Raw genomic sequence first — 17651 nt, forward strand, 5'->3', positions numbered from 1 at the left:
TGCCTTGGCAAGCAGCAAGGACAGTGGGGCCATTCCTCACATTCCTGCCTCAGCAGGGAAGGGAAACGAGCACAGATCCTCCTTCCCCTCAGCCCTCCCTTCCCTGGCTTCCCAGCCAGCCCCAATCCTGGAAACCCCTGGGGAGCAGAGCCAGAGGAGCCCTCTTCCTCCTGGGAAATGGCAGCCCTGGGTGTGCTCAGGGCCCTGGGGCTCAGCCTCCAGCAGTGATTTCTAACTGTGTCTCCCATGAGCCTGGGACGCCGAGGGAACTGCTGTCATCCCTCGGTCATGGGTCTCCCCTTCAAGCCAGCTGCTCGGGGAAGAGGAGGGGGGGACAGCCAGACAGCCAGACAGAGCCTAATTAAACCCTCCCCTGGCCAGCCCCTGACACTCCCTCCTGCATTTTCCAGTCTGTGGTTACAGCACTCAAAGGGTTCCATTAAGTCATCAAGTTTTACAGGTTCCTTAAAAAAAAAGGGGGGGGGAGAGACAGCGCGCAAGAGAGAAAAGTTTGGTCATGGTAGGGAATGAGTGATCAAAGCTGAGCCAAGCTTCCTGTTACACCGGGACTATATATATATCGTGTCTTTAATGTTGGGCGATGTAAGCAGGCTGCTAGGAGACTGGAGCAGGAGCTGACTCTCTGCCTGATTTCCCAGCTCGCTGAGGTTTCTTCCACTGACCACAATGAACAAGTTCCTGTGCTGCACGCTTGTGGTAAGTCCCTTCAGAGAGGTAGATAGGCTTTAAGATGCATTACAGCTTCAGAGATCAGGCTGTAAAGACACTCTTCTGGGGTTTTGTTTTGTTTTGGGGTTTTTTTTGGGGAGGGGGGTTCTTTTGTTTGGTTGGGGTTTTTTTGCCTTCTCTCCGTTTTCTTGGTAAACCCTTTTCGTTTCATCACACCAAGCTTTCCTGGTGAGGTTTGGAGTGCGATGGACACGTCCAGCTCCAGGGAGGCAGCAGGGATTTTCATCCCGTTCTTAAGGTAGTAGAATGATTTGCTTTTCTTTCGCCTTTTTTCCTATCTTCCCCTCTCTTTTTGTGAAGCTTCATCAAACCGGGCTGATACAAGACACTATATCCAGGAATGAATTTAGAAGCTGTAGGCTGGGATGTTTGTTACAAAAGGTCCATCCCTGCCTGTCTCTGCAATCTCTGCTGCAGTGGCACTGATCAGTATCTCAGATACTGGGCTAGCTCTCTTACTCAGAAAAACTACTGTGAACTCCAGAAAAAAAGGCACAGGCATGTGGTGCTTGTTTTGGCTTAGAAAATTCAGCTTCATGTGCAAGAAAGTGATGAATTAGTAGCTGTGTCAGTAGCTATTACAGAAAAAGTTGTGTTATTAAATCTGGTGTAAGCCCCTGCTTTAATAAGTTTTTGTTTACTTGGTGATTTAGCAAGATACTTCCAGATGCAAATTCAGAGATGTTAGCAGTGCAGTAAATCTTTCAAAATGTCATTTAATCCATTTAGCCTTATGGAATTGTGTGTGATATCAGATTAATTAAAACCTGCATACAGACAGATACTGTGCGACTTCTATTTGAAGGCAATTCATCTTTTGGATAAGAAAACATTCAAAAAGAAAAACATTAAAAAGAATATTCAGAGTAGACTGTTATGCTTGTCTGTGCAGTAACTTGCTTCTGGGTTGTTTTGGTGAGTACAGTGGCATTAATGTTGTGGCATAGCATTAGAACTGAGATCCATTTATTTTGAAAGCTCTTTATAAATGTAACGAGATTTCCAGGATCCGATGAGTAATATGGGTTTGTTACTCCCTGTATAACTTTCTGAAAGAGCTTTTTGAGAAACAAACCCAAAGTAATTAATGGTGCAAGTGAAGCAAAAATTGTCAGACTCATGGTCAGCAAATTGAAACGCAGGACAACTTTTTCATCTCATGTGTGATGTTGTGCCTTCTTCATCCATCTGAAAGCACGGGAAGTTAATCTGGGAATTTCAGCAATAGCCTGTTATCAGCTTGGCTTCTTCTCTGTGGCTGTCATAAAATAATCACAGCAGGTTTTTATTTTGATTAAATGTAATGTGCCTGTTCATGTTCTCCCATAAAATGATAGTGTTAAGTGAAGTTCAGCATAATCCTCTGGCAGATGAGTCTCAGAGCTGAAATACAACAGCGGCAAGAGTACATACCAGAGAGCTTCATCATTCAAGTCCTTTTTTAATTATTATTTAAAAGGAATTTATTTAAAGTTATGGTGGAGTTGAAGAACTATGAGTGAAGTTTAAGTACTGTCAGATGTGCTAGAGCTCAGAAAAATAGTTTTATACCTGTTGTATGAGAACACTTGTAGGATGCACACAACTCAAAGTTGTGTGCGTTTGGCTCACATACCTTAAACTTTGTTTGAAGACACCATAGCTAAAAAAGACTCTTTGGACATGATGTACTTTCAGTCTTGGCCTCTTCGCTAAGGTTCCAGAAAGGGGACCTGCTTTGGTGGTGCAAGCATGTGCGTGTTGTTTGCTGGAACACTAGAACTGCTTACAAACAGACAAGTGTTATGAAATCAGACTGAATTGAAAGAAATTCCCCAGAGCTGAATCTTGTTACTTGTCACGTAACTATCCTGACCCTTAAACTTGACCTTTCTCTATTTTGGATCTCCGGGCGCATGTGACATGCTTTTTCTGGCCTGCCTGTTGGGTTTGCTGTGTGTAGGCAGCAGTGGCTTTGCAGCCCGCGAGGGTAGGAGTTATCTTTCTGTCTGACTTTCTTTCTGACTGTCTGCATATGTGTTGGTTAAAAATAAAGCACCAAGGCTACCAGAAGAATTTTTAAAAACTATTGTCACAATTTAAAGAACACCCACTCTTCACATCTCACAGAAACTTCAATTTTGTTCCTTCTGTACTGAACTTTTATGCTAGTAGATTTACTACTCTGACTTTTCCTGGAGAAAAACACCTGTTTGCACATAACACTGGTCATACTGTTTCTCTACCTAAATAGTCACTCATTAGTAATTCTGTTCAGTGTAAGGCAGACTGCAGTAAGTCTGCCTTGTAGGTGGTAACAGCAGGTGGTAACATCCCAGGTTCGGGTTAGCTCTAAATCTTTCTGTCACTCTGGCAAATAATGTTCCAAAGAACGACTTATGGATAAGACCCCTCTTTTGGTGAGTATCTGTTTCGTCTTTTCTGCTTTCTTCCTCCACAAGTTTCAAGGCAAATGGAACTTACATATATCAAGACTTTCAGTTTAGCACCTCTTTGATAAGATGTAAAACTGTTCCTCAGCTGAATGTCATTTTTCTAGCACTGAAAATGAAACAATAGTTTAGACCCCAAAATTGCTTTGTGAATGACAACTCTGTGCCTCACAAAGTCGCTATGAAATTTGAATAGTTGACATATTGCTTTACTGACAGAGAGATGAAGACAGTGGTTGATAGCCTCAGTTTCAAATAGAGAAGCATAGAACACCAGGTTGGAAGGGACCTCAAGGATCATCTGGTCCAACCTTTCTAGGCTCAGGAGGTCACTCAGAAGAATCACTAGCCATATTCCTTATGCAAAAAAGTGTCCTCCACTTTACAAAGCATCTTCCATACAAAAGTAGGTCCCGTTATGTCCCAAGTGAGTGGATTGCATTGAAGCAATTGGCAGATGGTGGTATAGCTTTATAAGCTAAACTCAAACCAGTGAAAACAACTCCATTTCAGCTGTCACTCTGTTCCTGATGCTCAGCTGTGATCTGCGAAGAGGTGCTTTGTCTGGGCTGTGCTCTAAGTGAGCCTGCAGCAACTTAAGGGGCAAGCAGTGCTGCATAGCTTTTGGCCCAAAGAGGCTGAATTCTGTGATTGCGTGGGGCCACCCAGAACAGTGAGAGGAGGAGGAGGATGTGAGTTGAGTATCTCCCAGATAGGTGTGAATCACTTCTCCCTAGATGAAAAATATTTTACAGTGGTTATTTGAAGTAGATGGCTCTGGATCTGATCCAGCATGATGCTGTCATGTACTGGATCTAGAGTTACTGTTTTGATATGACAAGTTATTGATTAGGATGCCATCATTGGTATCATTAAGTGCTTTATTTTGCCACTGGGATTTCTCTGGGGTCTGTGCATGACTTCTGTGAGGCATTCTGCCTAAGGGCTGAGGGTAAGTGAAGGCCTCCTGTCTTAGCTTTGTCCAAATACTTTGTGAAGAAAGCAAAGTAGGAGAGTTGTGAGGTTTTATTTTGAACCCAAAGCAAACACAAGGAGCAATCTGACAGATGCCTTGAATGATTATTTATCACTCAGGAAAATATGCTTCGGAATAGTTGTGGAATGCAAAACAGAAACAGATTTATCTTTCTCAGCAAATTAAACATTCTCCTTTGGTCTACAACCCAAATCCACAAAGCCAAGCTATATAATAATATTTTCATATGCTAAAAAGCCACTTTCTTTTCTCTCACAAAGCAGTGATTTACGTGGATGATGCTTGAAGGATTTTTACTTTATGTGCTTTGTCTTCCAGTTCATTTTAATTCAACAAGAAAAAGCAAGAGGCTCTTTGCCTTACATTTAAACATGAAAGAAAAGGGCATGTACTTTTTCATGCCCAAGATCTGAAAGTAAATTTTACAATCACAGTATTTCTCTTTCAAAGGCATCTTCTAAGGGCTCAAATAAATGGACTGCACAGGCCTTTTATGTTAGCATCGTGTATGCTGACATAAAGATGGTATGGAAGAATATTGCTTCAGGCCTAATGTGTTGAGTGTCACAATCAAAGAATTGCTTTTTAACCTTAGGTAACTCATTTTGAATGAATTCTCACTATTTACTTACATGACACTGACTTATACTAGAGTTGTATTTCAGTATTTACAGTTCATCCCAGTTCCTCACACAGAGACAGCCATCCTGAGCAGTACCTGGGATTTGGCTTAGGGACACAAAGGATGACTGAGTTTTTCAGTCCTTTCAGAACTGAGCCCATGACACTAGAACTGAATTTCACCCATTAGGTTGATAGCTGTAGTTAATGATACTAGATTTTGGGTTGGTTTTATTTTGTTGTAATTTTTTTTTTTTTTTTGTTACTGTTAGTATTTCATACTCATAGAACAAAAACCTCCAACCTTTGGGATTGTTTTATTTTAATTGAGCCCTGCATTTCACTACCCTTAGGAAAACCATTTGTAATTGAGTGCACTCTGAATGAGACTAACAGTAAAATTGTTGAGATGAACAAGCTATTGAGTATCATTGGCTTCCATTGGTGTTGGGATATAAAGGGTTTGCTCAGGGTTTAAAACTGAAAGAAACTGCATAGATCTTTTCAGTCCATTCGTCAGCTCTTCCAGGAAACCAAATGTTGTATTTGCTTTCAGAAGTACGTTAAGAGCTATATTTAAACTTCATGGGTTTCTTGCACCTGCTTCTTAGTACAAGGCTGTTCCCAAACTTCCTCTGACGAGAGAATCCCCTTCTCATTTGCCAACATTATCCTTTAATGGAGAAAGTTGTTCTCTCTCCGTGTGTTCACTGTCTATCTGTACTGATTCTATAGGTTCTGTTTTGACTTGCCAAGCTATTGAACAAGTCAAGATCCTCTTCAAGATGAAGCTATTTCCTTCTAAACATTCTCTGCGCTTCTTACAGGCTGAATTAACCTTTGCTAAACAAGGACAAATAGGATTTTACTCAATCTTGTGAATGACAAATCCATGACTTTGGCCAGGTGTAGCACTGACAGACTCCAGCTTCAGTTTCTTAAGGGTTAAAGGGGGAACATGCTCATTGCCCCTACTGATTCCAGTAAACTGAAGCCAGACTTCTAGTTTCTTCTTCCTTTCAAACTGGAACATGCCTTCTTCTCCAGAAAGGGTAAAGCAGGCCAGTGCCAGCATGATTATAGGAGAAAGCCTGCTTTCAGTGAAGCTTTTGGGACGACCAATGTTCTAGAACTAGTAAGCTCTGATCAAGGCATTTCCATGTGCTCAAACAGTGCTATTTCTTACACCAGAGATTCAGGTGTTTAGTACATAGCCTACCTTTAAGCATGGGTATTCAGGTCAATCAGAGGTTTTATGTGGCTGACAATCTGCTACCAAGTTGGTCATAGCATAGTTTAGGGAAAAAAAAATGTCAGGAATGACATAAAATGCATTTAATTACTATTTTAATTTGATTTGAGAATGTGATTTTGGACAGCTTCTCCTGACCATCCTTATTTACTATATTTTAGTTTGCACATCAGGGCAAACTTGGAGTGCACAAAGTGGATTTACAAAAATAAACTGGATTGATGAAAGTAAATCCAGAGATAGACTCCAGAGACACACCAGATGCACTGTAACCACTAATGCATGCTCAGTCAATGAGAGCAGACTGAAGTTAGTCCAAAATACCCCCTCTGAATCATGTTTAATGTGGATGTCAGGTGCTTGGCACCATCTGTTTCGCTCTGCAAATCTGCTGTAACAGGTGATCCAACTTGCTAATATAAGCACAAATTCAACGTCTTAGGCCAGGCGAAAGGACAATTTAGTGACATTCCCCTCTAGCTTATTCTGTGAACTGGGGGACAAGAAGAGTCTTTTCATTCTGTTTGAGCCAAGTTGCTGCAGTAAAACTATTAAAATTATATTTCATTACCTTCCACCATTCTTCCTGCATTTTGCATACCTTCTGAAAAATAGATTGCTTTTACTTTGGCAGTTGATGTAGGCTCAAGGATAACTTCTGATTTACAGGTTGCATATTAATATTCAGAATACTCATGTGTGCTAGGTGTTTTCAGTCTTTGTCAGACTGTCAGAAGACAATCCTGCAGATCTATTCTCCTAAGGATTATTAAGGGACCTACAGTAGTCTTATGATGAAGTGTGGTACTGGGGGTTGGAGTTTGGAGATGTACTTAACAACATACTAATGGCTGTACCAGGTCTAAGAAAAAGAGAATCTTAAAAAAATGCCCAAAATAGCCCCAATAGCTGTCTATGGCAGGGGTTTATAGCTGATGCATGGAGGAGATGGAATAAAAAGGCAGAAAAATAGTGATATTTTTTCAAAACACTCCTCCAGACTCAAGCAATTTGTGGTTTGGGATTTCCTGATCAAAAGGTGATGTTTATGTTTAATAGCCCTTTATTATTTTCCTCCAGTACTGTGTCAAATAACATTCTGAATTCAACCATTTACGATGTCCTGTGGCAACGAGTGCACAGCTCATTGTACTAATAGGATCATAGTAGTCAAACAGTAACAGCAATGGTAATCTATGTTGAAAAGGGTGTATATAATGTGCTGCTAAAACACTGAGATATTGTTTGCATTTATAGCTTTAGTTTGAATGAAGAAACTTTAGTCAAAATTGTTTATTAAATAAAAGAGTTGGATCCTGCATACATATGGCTCAGCCACTGACTGATGGATTATGGCATCTACACAAGGTGCGTTTTTGGGAAAGAAGGGAAGACAGGTGTGATATGCTTTTCTTTTAAAAACACGAAGAAAAAATCAAATGCAAAGACTGATTATCCTTTCAGTGATGCTGATTTATTAATCCTATTATTATGGTTATTGGTTATGCTCATTTAAATTAATAGTATTCTGGTTGCCATTAATAGTTCATAGCTTTGGTACTTCCAAAGGGAAAACTTCTCATGGTCTCACACACGTACTGTTCATGTATATTTTTGCTCAATTTTTTCAATCAGTTCCTCTCAAGTTGTGTTGAATTGTTTTCAGTTTTTATTGGCTTGTTTCACATGGCTGTAGATTCTTCAGGAAGCAAGTGCCTCCATTTTTACCTACAAAACCCCATGCTTTCACACTCTTAATTATTGAATCTGAATTATTTTTGATGCTGAATCATGCCCTGCAGCAAAACTTCTCAGTTGCCTCATATATGTTTTCCAAGGCAAATGGTTGAGTAAGGAAAACAGAGAAAATCTTGTTGTTCTTGCTCCTGCATGTTGCAGAGGGGAATTGACGAGCCATGAAATGGTCCACCTAACTGTTCACCAACTGAAAATGTGTTACCAAGGGCAGAGGCATGACCCAGAGGAGCAGATTCTGCTGCAGTAACAGCTTAGGATGTGTTGTGAGCCATGCATTGCAGAGCAGGAAAACTGGCATTTCTGCGTGAGAATATGCTGCCTGCATATCTGGTTGCTGTCCCTAATCATTTTCACAGTGCCAGATTTACATCAGTGTTGGGTATTGTCTTGGGTTTCAACAGACATCTGCATGAAATGTGGGTTGATGCTTGTCTCTGTAGCATCTGCGCCACATGTTACAGTCTGTTATGTTCTATGAAGGAAGGGAATGTGTGTGCCCATGCGAATCTTGGACTCTGGGATGCTGCTTTATCTATTACTGGATAAAAAACATTGCAGAAGACCTGACTGTTCACATCAACAATTAATGGGATTACCAGGATTTCCTTGTTACTAGAATCAAAGCTGTAGATTTACTAAGGGTGGGTGCATTTTGCATCAATAGAAAGCCATTCACTATTTAAGAATGGGCTGCACCCTCTTGTTAAATAGATCACATGAAAGAGATACAGTCATTTAAGAAAAATGGAGTGGTACATCAAACTTCAGTGACTAATAAGGAATTTCCCACAATGGGAGGAATTGTGCATTGAGACCACAAAGGAAAGTGGGATCTCCATATGTAGAAATCACAGATTGGACAAGTTACGGGGTTTATTCAACTAGAAGAGGCTGCGGGGTGGGGAATATCCATACTATCTGCATTTCATTCTTCAATGTATCTAAGTATAGATATATATAAGTGGATTCATAGACAGGCAACAGGAGAATGCATTTAAGAATATTTTCTTAAGCAGTAAGAGTTCCTGATTTAGGCATCTGCTATTACTTCGTACAAACACTGAGAGGAATGATTAAATTGTCCTTTCCAACCTTAATAAAATTATCACTCAAGAAGCGCTATGCTATGGCAGAAGTGAGGCCCTTAGATGAAGCCTCTTTAGGAAGTATAGAGTCTGAATGAATAAAAAGAGTTCATTCCACTTACACTTTGGGGACATCTGCATTGGAAAAGAGGAAAATACATTCTTGAAATTGAACTGGCAACTCTGTATTAGCTCACTGGGATTAAAATAGCAACAAAGACAAGAATGGATACATGGAAAAATATCTTCATTCAGAGCCAGTTTACTTCATCTTTGTAAAACGTGCAAGTTTTAGAAGAGAAGTGGCACATTGGTCACATAACACTGGGACAGAGCCGTGTTCTCAGTGGCGGGAGTGAGCTGCTGGCAGACCCCATGGGGCTGGGGGCAGTACATAAGGAGTAAACCCAAGAGAATTTTTTTTGATAGGCTGGTGGAACCACAGAGCCAAGTTTTCAGTTACAAGTCCAAAATGGTGTGATATGGAGGTTGTCTGCGGAAGGGCGGGTCATCCCAAATCGCACCAGCAAAGCAGACTGTTGCAGGAAGCAGGAGTGTCATGAAGCAGCCATAAGACTGTGGTGTTGGATAGGAATTGAAAGCATTAACCTGGCCTCTTCCAACTCTTGTGATTAAGACCTTCATAAACTGCAGTATTCTTTGCTTCTTCCTGAAGCTGAGTCTTCATACTTGACAGAGCTGCTGCATTTCAGTACAAGATTAAATAGAAGGCATTAGAAGTCACCTATATTGTTATAGCCATTCGTTGCTGGTAAAAAGAAATATTGTAAGGAATCACCTTGAAAGGTACCTGCAGTAACGGTGCAGTACGCTGCTCAGATTTCTATGCTCAGATACCATTTCTTTTGTATCTGACGTACCTGATGCTTAAGAACACTGGAGTGCATTATCCCAACCTTGCTGTGCATTGAGCATGTTACCAATGAAACTAATAGGCCAGATTCTCTGGTGCCAGATGGTAAAAAGTCATTGCCCAGTGATATTAAAAGGGTGTAAACGGGAGAAGAATAGGATTTGTATCTCTGGAAGAACAAGGAAGTATTAAGTCAGGAAGATTTGCTGGATAAGATCCTAAAATTTTCCCGTTCTAAGATAGACTTGGGAGAGTCCGGAAGCTGGGTAATATTTTATAAATAGCTAATACAAACAGTTTTTTGAAGATGATAGAGACATGATTAGACTCATAAACTCATTAAAATGTGGGTTTCTTTGTGAGTCACGGTGCTCCCCAGCACTAAAGCAAGCAATGTTTTCTTTTCCTGTTGGTAGCTCTTGGACATTTCTGTTAAGTGGACCATCCAGGATGACTCTCCCCCCAGGTACTCCCATTACGACCCAGGGACATCTCGCCAACTGCTGTGTGACCAGTGCCCCCCTGGGAGCTACGTGAAGCAGCACTGCACAGCCACCAGCCCGACACAGTGTGCCCCATGTCCGGACCAGTATTATGCCGAAGAGTGGAACAGCAACGATGAATGCCAGTACTGCAGCGCCGTTTGCAAAGAGTTGCAGTACATCAAGCAGGAGTGCACCAGCACACAGAAACGCATCTGCGAGTGCGTCGAAGGCAGATACCTGGAGCTGGAGTTTTGTTTAAAGCACACGGAGTGTCCTTCTGGGTTTGGCGTTGCACAGCCAGGTACGTACCACTTGCCAATATACACAGATTTCATTAGAGCTTGACCACACGTCAACGACTCATGGCAGGTACAAGATTAGGAGAGAGGCTCTTCCAGAAGAAATTACAGGACAGTAAATTATAAAGCCGATTGAACCTGTTCCTAGCCTGCATCATCTGGACTGTAGCCAAAGGAACATTTCTCAGTGGAATACCCTGCTCCTACTGTAATATATAACTTAATGGCAGGAGCAAATGTAGCAAATTGCACTCTAATGAGAAACATGATGGATTGCTTGTTTTAAAGGAACATTATCTGGAATGTAGTATTTGTGTGTGTGAATAATAATGTTTTTCATTTTGAAATCTGTTTCAAGCAACTGTATATCTTGACAAACACCAGGAGCGCTATGTGTTTGACACCAAGTGTATAATTATAACAATATTAATATAGCTCTAGCATCACAGCAATATGTGGTAATAATTAATTATCAGCATCCTAAGTGGAACTCTTAGGGAAACTGCTACTATTACCAAACAAACAACTGTTTCTTTGTCAAGCAGGCTGGCATTGTGCTGTATTTCTAGTGGGGCGCTTTTTGGTGGAGTGTATTCTTCATTTAAGATAACATAAATTGTTAAAACAATAATAAGCTCTTCTCTCAAAACAAAACACGTCATTTATCATTTGGCAGATGTCATGTCCTGGTTTAGCTCCAGTATTTAATATAGCCTGAAAGAATTGTATACTGTCATTGTACCAGAGATTGATAACTGCTTGGAGAAGAGCACTGAGGAAGGGAATATAGGAAATCAAAGTGTCTCAGATACAAACCCACAGGCAACCAATATCCAGACTGCAGCATTGCTTCCCTAGGAATTACATCTATACAGTGAGAAACACTAGGGCTGGCCCGTACATCTTACAGCTATGAAGAATAGCAGGTTGGGAGTTTTGGGTTCTTGGGTTATGAACATCTCATTGGAGAACAACATGATGTAAGAAGTAATGACACTGCTGTAGCTGCTCATTAGTCCCTGAGAAGAAGAACTGAGCATTACCTTGATGCCCTTGCCAACTGTTAAGCGTTTCCACTGGCAGCTACTGCATTTATAATACCGCATACCTTATTATAAACCTTGATTAACCTAAATTATTATACCCAGGGGCCTGGATTAATGAGATTCCACCATACCTCAGCAGCAAGTCAAAAGGGGCCAGAAACAAAGTTCTCAGAAAGACTGTTTGGGAGATGAACAAAGAAGCATAAATTGTCTGAGCAACCAGTGTGCTGCATCACTGTGGGCACAGTGAAACCATGGCAGACAAATATGAACGCCTCAGTTCAAAATGAAACAAATTTTGGAAGAAGATAAATTGTTGAATGGTGTAATTTATTGGAAAGTTGGTTTCCAAAAGACCATCAGAATGAACTAGCTAAACCCAAGCAGACCTCAAACAAGGAATGAAAACATTGTAAAAATAATTGCATCCCCCTGTGTCAATAGTCAGTTTTTGAGGTGAGGCATCGGCTAAGAATTTAATGGGCATGGACCACATTTTTCTTTTGGCCATATGATAGCCTTGAACTTTGCAATGATGTAATTTCAGGTGAAATAAAACCTAACTGTATAAAATTATGCTTCCACTGCCACACAGGGAGATGGTGTGGTCCAGTGCCTCATTCAAAGCTGAAAGCATTAGCAGTCTGTTTCCCCACTGCTCATGATTATGTTGGGCAGATCACTTTACCTCGGTAGTCCCCTTTTGTGAGTGCAGATTAAGGCTTTGTTCCTTTCTGCCGCAGTCGGCCCGGCACATGGCAGAGTTTTTAGCAGCAGTGTGCTGGGGAAGCAGCACTGCTACGAGGCAGCTCCATCTTCAGCTGCCGTTTCCCTGGGGAGAAAGGGGGATTCCAGGCAAATTGGAGGGAGCGGCGGAAGGGTGGCCAGGCTGCGGCAGTTTGCGCCCTTAACAAGAGCGGCCAGATAAGCAGCAAAGAAGCAGCTGGTAAAGGTGGGAGGTGACTTTATGCTCAACCCTGAGAAGGCTGATGGATTACCTGGTTTATTTCCCTCTTGTGCCGCAAAGGTTATACAGGAAGCTCTGAGGAGAATGATGCATGGTTTGCAGGGACTCTCCTTTCTTCCCATTTCTCTCTGCCAGAGCACCACAGCAGTGAGTCTTCAGCAGGGAAAAATGCTAAAAATTCCAATGTCCCAGAAAAGCTTATTGCTGCCGGCTCAGGTGCAGGTGTTGGCTGGAGTTTGGTACAGCCCAGACCGCAGTAGCGCTCGTTGTGCAATAAAAGGCAAGGGCAGACACTGGTGCTGCAGGTCGGGCACTGCTGCAGAGTGCAGAGGATTTGAGTGGGGGTGTGTGTGGCAATACACAAGGTTTCTGATTTTTCAGTCCCCCGACTACTGAAAACTTCTGCTTTGTTTTCATTTGTTGTCTGATGAAAGCAGTGCTAGGTCAGGTGTATGCACGTATTATTCTTTACTTCACAGCTGGTTGAATACTTGAGATTGGTACACTTTTTCTCTAAGGAAATACCCCAAATAAATAAAATTTACTTAAAAGTTAACATTAAAATAAGCATCCACATGTAAATACTTCCAAAATACACTAGATGGAGGCATTTTCTTGTTCAAATATAGTTGCCAATTATTAAAAAAAATATTTAAGCATGTGCTTAAGTTCATGTTCAATAACGCAATATTAGATATTATACTTTAGGCATTTGCTTAAATGCTGGGCCAATAATGATGAATTAAAAGTGAATATACAGCAATTACTGTTGCTGTTATTTTCCTGCCACTGGAGGTTAGACTTTTTGCGCCGTTTCAGAAGTTATGCATTAATTTTTTTCTTCGTCGATGTCATAGAACCATATGTTGTCATTCTGTTGTTGTATCATAGTAAAACTATGACTTATAAAAGTAAAACTCCAACCAAAACATATATATGCATATTAAGTATTTCTGCTCTATTGGACAATCTACTTTCTTTGCTTTTAATAATATTTTATTCAAGCCCAGAAAAAAGTTCAAAAATATTACCAAAATTATATTTTCTGGTATAATTTAATATTTGAGAAGGGAAATTATTTTACAGAGGGCCTTCAGTTAATATATTGTGGGTTTATATTTTTAGCTAGAACTAAAGTAACCTTTTTGAGTAAATTCTGGGCAGATACTATGGAGTACAATTTAGAGCAGTTTCCTGTGCCATTATTTTACAGAATATTTATACAGTTGAAGGATGAAGGTCAGACATCATGTAATGTCTGAATAGACTCAAGGAATTACTGACTTAAAGGTATTACTTTACTAAATTACTGATTTAATCAGCAATTGCTGATTTTAAAGTTGGTACCAAGTGTACGTAAGTACTGTTTACTCTGTGACTCGAGCAGGAACATCATTCTCTTAAAGAATCTTTTCCGTCATTAAAAATTAGAGTGAGGTTTGTTTGTTTTCTTTCTAAATGTGATCCCTTCATAGACCAGGAATGTGAGCAGCAGAAGAATGACAATGTGGAGAGGAATATTTGATTTTATTTTTGTATTCTTGTATTCTTTTTCCACAGTTGAGGTTATACGTAATTGGATGCATTGTTTTCCTGTTTCCACAGGTACCCCAGAGAGTGACACTGTATGTAAGAGATGTCCAGAAGGATTTTTCTCAAATGAAACATCATCCAAAGCAGCCTGTCTAAAGCACACGAACTGCAGTGCTCTGGGTTTAAAAACAGCATTGAAGGGAAATGCAGTGCGTGACAACGTCTGTCAGGAAAATACAGACATGACACCTCAAAAATGTGGAATAGGTACGTATCATATTAAGGAAGAGTGCTCTGAAAACATGCCTTTTAGTTAAAATTAATCTATTAGCATTTATGACAAAAATATCTAGCTTGTTAGCCATTTGCCTGCTATGGTGATGGCCATAGTAGAGTTTTAATTATTGTAGGTCAGACTGACTCAAACTCAAGCACAGAGAGCAGCAGTGGCGTACAGACCACTTAGTTTGGTTTTGAGACATTTTTTCTTACCATCCTTGCTGCTTGCTCTTCTTTTTGAGACAGGGAGGGTTACAGGTCAGAGCAATTCATACATTCTTTTTCTCTTTCTCATTTCAGATGTAACCCTGTGCGAGGAGGCTTTGTTCAGGTTTGCTGTTCCTACTCAGCTCACACCTAACTGGCTGAACATACTAGCAGAGAGTTTGCCTGGGACAAAGGTTAGCACAGAAAACATCGAAAGGATTAAACAAAGGCACAGTTCCCAAGAGCAGACCTTCCAGCTTTTGAAATTATGGAAGCAGCAAAACAAAGAACAGGATATGGTCAAGAAGATCATTCAAGGTACCTTATTTTGAGAGCATGCATATTAAAAGCAATTCTCGAAATGACATTTTAAAAATTGCTTGGGATCAAATACCTCCTGGTGATGTGTAATGCTCTGAGGACCTGCAGGGCTTGGCTGAGGTTTATTGATGCAGTAAGCACAGTGAAGTCGAGGGGAAGCAGCAAGAGAATTCAGCTTCCCCTGATCAGTCGAGGACAGAATTCTCCCCAGACTTGTAGCCCCCCTGGGAGCATGTGTGGTGCCATAGCCAAGATCCCCTTTTGAGACTGCGCAACGTATGAAGAATTTTGATCAAGCAGGGAAATGTTTCCTGCTGTTATATCTGAGCAGTGGCTCTTGGGGTTAGAGGGAGCTGGATGCCTGCAGCAGAGAGTGCAATTTGTTTTCTGTGGAGACCAACAGCTCAGACTAGAACATCTATTCACAGAATGGGAAACGCATGGGAGTGAGGAATACATGGACAGGCTTTCCCTTCTTTTTCCCTGCCGGTACCTATTTGTCACGCCAGTTCACCACTTGCTTTGTGCTGAAGCTGCCAAGACAGGTGTCAAAGGTGAAATAGTGCTGCAATGTTAACACCAAGGGTTTTATGACAGTCAGGCCAATTCTTTTCGTGTAAGCCACCATCAACAACTGCCACATTCAAATGACCTTTTGTCCACTCAGAATAGATTTGGAAAAATGCTGCAGAAATTGTTTGGTTGTTTCCCCTCTCCTATTTAGTATGTATGCTCATGTCAGACTGTAAAGTGTCTAGAATATTTCAAAACCCAAAGTGACTATTTTAGCAAAGCTTGCCTAGACTTCTGAAGAAGAAGAGCAGAATTTTCATTCACTGGAACCAAATATTAGGAGTCCTATCACATACACAAAACATTTCACAAGATAGATGGAACTAGCATATAGCAGTAAATACTTGCTATGAGGTTTGTTTGTAATTTGGGGCTGTTTGTATTGCAAAGTTAATTAAATTCCTAAGTGCTTTTCATAATTGGAGCCTAAAAAGAAGCATTGCTGAGAGAATTATTTGAAATAAAGTAAAAAAAATAATGGAAAGGAATATTCACATTGAAATTTTGGAACTCTTTTTTGCAGGCCATGGCCAAGTTGTAATGTGTTGTACTTACCTCTCTTTTCTTTTTACTTTCTGTAGATATTGATCTTTGTGAAAACACTGTCTTAAAGCATATTGGCCACCCAAACCTCACCTTTGAACATCTCAACACACTGATGGCAAGCTTACCAGGCAAGAAAGTGGGAAAAGAAGACATCGAGCGCACAATGAAACTATGTCAACCTACAGAGCAAGTTCTGAAGCTTCTCAATCTGTGGAGGATAAAGAATGGTGACCAAGACACCATTAAGGGTTTAATGTATGGACTGAAGCACTTGAAAACATACCACTTTCCGAAACGAACCATCCAAAGTCTGAAGAAGGTGATTAAGTTTCTGCACAGATTTACAATGTATAGATTATACCAGAAACTCTTTTTGGAAATGATAGGGAACCAAGTTAAATCAGTGAAAGTAAGATGTGTCTAATTCAAGATATTTTTCATTCTCCACTGACTATTTTTCCCTAATTACTGCCAGCAGTAATTAAACTGGAACGTTGTTTCCCTACGTTATGTCATACTATTTATAGAAATGCCTGACTGGAATAGCTCTAAGTCTTTTGCAGTGTTTTTGGAGGGTTTTTTTTAAACAAAATCACTTCTGTAAAAGCTATTAACCTGTTGGTAACACTAAGAGTCTGATTCTGCATTTTTGCACATTCAGAGTTGAAAAGCCCCACTATAGTCACTAGATGAGAAAAGAATGCCAGATCAGGCTCTACTCCAGTATTTGCTGTTTATATTCTTTGAGGAATAAACATTTTTGTTGTACATATTTATTAAGTTAAATGGAAATTGTATGAGACTGAATTTTAGGAAGAGAAATTAAAAGCACACTGTATATTTTCTAGTTAAACAAAAATGATCCCATATATTTTTCTGGCAAAATTTTGTAGCATGCTCTAAGAGTTATTAATTTCTTTACATTTTGTATTTAAAAGAAGTACTATTGCTTAGTTTTATTTGTATAAGTTGTGGTATCTTTTGGTAGGGATGTTTTAATTTATCCAATGATTTTAACTCAAATACAGTGAAAATATAGCATAAGTGACCTGAATATTTAAATATTCTGTGAGGAAGTGAATGTATCATATTTAAGAAGCTGGATTTTTATATAGAATTTCATAATCTTATTTTATAAAACAATTAAATTTTTCAGTTTACTTTTTGACTGGTGTTTTACTCTTAGGTCTGAAGTAGGAACTAAAAACAAAGACAGACCATGTTGATTTCGCACCTTATCTTGGGCTTGGCTCTCTGCTACTCCCTGTCTGGTCTCGTAGTTAATATGTGAGCCAAGTAAATATTAACCAGCACTGTCTTTTCATGGTCACTGTACAGGTGCAAAGGAAGGTAAAAAGCATTAAAGGTTCTAGGCCAGAGGGCCGAGGCGGTTGTGATACAACCGACTGCAACTCCATAGACACATTTGGCCCAGCATTACTCTTGGCCTGGTGTCATTCTTGGACAGCTCACAACCTTTGCCCTAACCACAGCTTGTAATTTCATGGAGGAAAGATGATGCAGAGCCCTTATGGGCTTGGAAAGCCTCACATATTGCTACTATGAATAAAGGAAGAGAGCACAGAGAGGTCACATAAGAAAAAAAAAACATTTGCCATTGCCCTC

At 40.2% G+C, this 17651-nt stretch overlaps 1 protein-coding gene across 1 annotated transcript; it reads left to right on the forward strand.

Moving 5' to 3' along the window:
* The first annotated feature begins 421 nt into the window (after positions 1-421).
* TNFRSF11B (TNF receptor superfamily member 11b) lies at positions 422-17185 on the forward strand. Its single transcript, XM_030505557.1, has 5 exons — positions 422-717; positions 10186-10555; positions 14172-14366; positions 14679-14903; positions 16061-17185. The coding sequence occupies exons 1-5, from the start codon at positions 688-690 to the stop codon at positions 16447-16449; spliced, it is 1209 nt and encodes a 402-aa protein (XP_030361417.1). The 5' UTR covers positions 422-687; the 3' UTR covers positions 16450-17185.
* Positions 17186-17651: the final 466 nt, after the last annotated feature.

Source organism: Strigops habroptila, chromosome 1, assembly GCF_004027225.2.
Source record: "Strigops habroptila isolate Jane chromosome 1, bStrHab1.2.pri, whole genome shotgun sequence".
NCBI classification, from domain to species: Eukaryota; Metazoa; Chordata; class Aves; order Psittaciformes; family Psittacidae; genus Strigops; species Strigops habroptila.

Bases quoted from the DNA above. Each gene is read 5' to 3' on its own strand.
- TNFRSF11B (XM_030505557.1), top strand. From the start codon at position 688: ATGAACAAGTTCCTGTGCTGCACGCTTGTG. The intron at 10,556-14,171 runs GTACGTACCACT...CTGTTTCCACAG, and splicing joins GTTTGGCGTTGCACAGCCAG to GTACCCCAGAGAGTGACACT. The intron at 14,904-16,060 runs GTACCTTATTTT...TACTTTCTGTAG, and splicing joins GGTCAAGAAGATCATTCAAG to ATATTGATCTTTGTGAAAAC.